Source organism: Porites lutea, chromosome 11 (genome assembly GCF_958299795.1).
Source record: "Porites lutea chromosome 11, jaPorLute2.1, whole genome shotgun sequence".
In the NCBI taxonomy this organism is placed as follows: Eukaryota; Metazoa; Cnidaria; class Anthozoa; order Scleractinia; family Poritidae; genus Porites; species Porites lutea.
The window spans coordinates 2434007-2436543 of NC_133211.1; the positions used below are offsets into that span (position 1 = coordinate 2434007).

A 2537-nucleotide genomic window follows, 5' to 3' on the forward strand; every position below is an offset into this window, starting at 1 on the left:
TTTTAGTTTTTACTGTCTGTTGTTTACTATAGAGGGTCTGGATGGGGTTACTGTATTTCCTCGAATAATAGCCGTCTCTCGATTAATCGCCTCCCTCAGATAATCGCCCCCTTTTGAGGGAAATACTTAAAAGAATCACCTCTCTTAGCCTGCGAGCAAGCTCTCCCATTTTGGGCGAGTGAAGCGAGTCTCGCGAAAACGCGCGAGCGAGCGGCGAAGGCCCCTCCGCTCGCGGGTGCTCGCGAGGCTCGCTTCGCTTGCCCAAATAGGAGAGCTTGCTCGCAGGCTACACCTCTCTCAAATAATCGCCCTCCCCAGCCCCTCTCGCCACCGTCTCTTCCTTTTATCCTCCCCGCTCCCCATCCTATCAAGCTCGGAAAATTAATCAAGGAACCAAATTTGGAACACTTAAAAAGCTCATTTATTTGACTTCCAGTGAGCAATATTTGAAATAAGCGCCTCCCTTGAATAATCGCCCCCTTTTTGTGCGAAAAAAGAAGTAATCGCCGCCGGCTATTATTCGAGGAAATACGGTCACTGTGACAAGTGGCCAAAATTTTAACTGGCAACAGACAAATCGTCTTAAATTTAACTGACAACTGACGTATCAGGCCGGAGGGTGATGGGCTCCTAGAGTTCCACCACCATGTTCAGATGAACGTGAGGTGTAATCTCGTGCGACATCGGTCCTACACTGTAACACAGATACTTGATTTAGACGATTTTCATTTATTACAACTATTAAACAAAATAAATCTGCAATTGTGGGAACTCGGCTTTTCTGATCTCTTCACTGATCCCGTACAGGAACTGGGGACGAAGCAAGAAACCGGTTTATCCGGTTTATCAGGTTAGTGTTCAATACACGCAGAAGCAGAGGAGCACGCAAGTTTGTTGGAGCACGAGGTAGTTTGTGTTCTGTAAACTGTTTTCTCGAGAGGTAAAATTTTAAGAGAAATGGGAGACGACGAAGATAAGAAGAGGCTCTATGTTGGTTCTTTGAGCTTTAACACAGATGACGAGAGTTTAAAAGCATTCTTTGAACAAGTCGGTGAAGTTTCAGATGGTAAGAGAAATTAACTCTGAATATCTAAGCTTACTATACAGAGGTTGCGTTCATTTTTCAAATCGAAAGCTTGCAATGACGAAAGTGCTTGATTTTCATTCAGTAGTGTATTCGGTAATGTTATTACGGCAGTACTGTAGCCTGTAACAAAAAAAAGTTCTTGAAATCGAACGTTCGAAGGTCTTGGAATCGAAACGTCGATCATGACGATCAGCGAGGAAATGTCCACTGGTCGACTTCGACTGGCCCAACAGTTGGTCAAGTAAGGAGGTGTCAGCATGTGGAAATTTTCATCACAAGACAAAAAGACCCTTCTGCGATTTGAAAATTTCAACTTGTAGTAAGGACCAGTTAGCGGTGGTTGAGTTGTAAGGCGCTCTTTAGAGCGGGTTCGATGGATGTCCCCTCAATGCCCTGAAATGACATTTCTAGTGTTCTGAGACGACAATTTCTATCTAAAATGTTCACTAAATCGACTGTCACAGCAAAGTATTCTCTGTTAGGTATTTCTTGTATAAGTATCATAAGAATTCATTGGAAAGTTTCAGAATAGATGTCAAAATCGGGATTTTGCAACCACGTGACAAGGCGGCCATGTTGTGGGTAATTACAATATAATTTTTTCTCGAATAATTTACAAAAATATTGAGTTTAGTTCCCAGAGGAGAGAAATGCTTTTATTCTTGACCACCAACAACCAATCTAACCCCAAATTGGGAGAATCCTGATGAGATCAGGATGTTTGGACAGTGTAATGTTGATCCATAAATGTAGAGAAGATCATCAAAGTTAAGTATGCAACTTATGCAGTTGAGAAAAAACCCTGAAAAAAATACCGAAAAGATGTGACCTCATAAGTTGTGTATCTAACTGTGATGATCTCTTCTGCAATCATTTCCTCATCCTGTAGTTCAAATACATATTTCCTCAAATAATAGCCGGGGGTAATTATTTCTTTTTTTCGCACAAAAAGGGGGCGATTATTTCAAATATTGCTCACTGGAAGTTGGGCCCTAAATATTTTGTTTTCTTTTCCCTTTAAATCAAAACATAATCACATCAAATAAATTGAACATGGGCTTTTTAAGTGTTCCAAATTTAGGTCCTTAATTAATTTTCATAGCTTGAATCATCACTGATCAGTTTTGCTGATCAAAAAAGTAAGAGAAGATGGTGAGCGGGGTTGGGGGGAGGCGATTATTTAAAAATTTCAGTTGAACAGGGGCAATTATTCGAGGGAGGTGATTAATTGAGGGACAGCTACTATTTGAGGAAATATGGTATATGATATGCATATAATCATTAGTTCAGTGTCGATCATTAGGGAACTTAAGAACCACAACGAAGTTCACAACGACGACGTCTCTTGACTGGGAAAAGACTGGAACGAGAACGTCAGTTTCAGTGTGAAAAAGGAAACTTAAGATGCAGTCGGTCGGTTGGTTGACGACGACGACACTGAATGTAAACA

At 41.2% G+C, this 2537-nt stretch overlaps 1 protein-coding gene across 1 annotated transcript in view; it reads left to right on the plus strand.

Moving 5' to 3' along the window:
• Window positions 1-847: 847 nt before the first annotated feature.
• Window positions 848-2537, plus strand: part of LOC140952402 (uncharacterized) — a 10823-nt gene continuing 9133 nt past the window's right edge. The window contains exon 1 of the mRNA XM_073401831.1: window positions 848-1066. Coding sequence (XP_073257932.1) covers window positions 958-1066 — 109 coding nt within the window. The 5' untranslated portion in view covers window positions 848-957. The remainder of the gene's footprint in view (window positions 1067-2537) is intronic.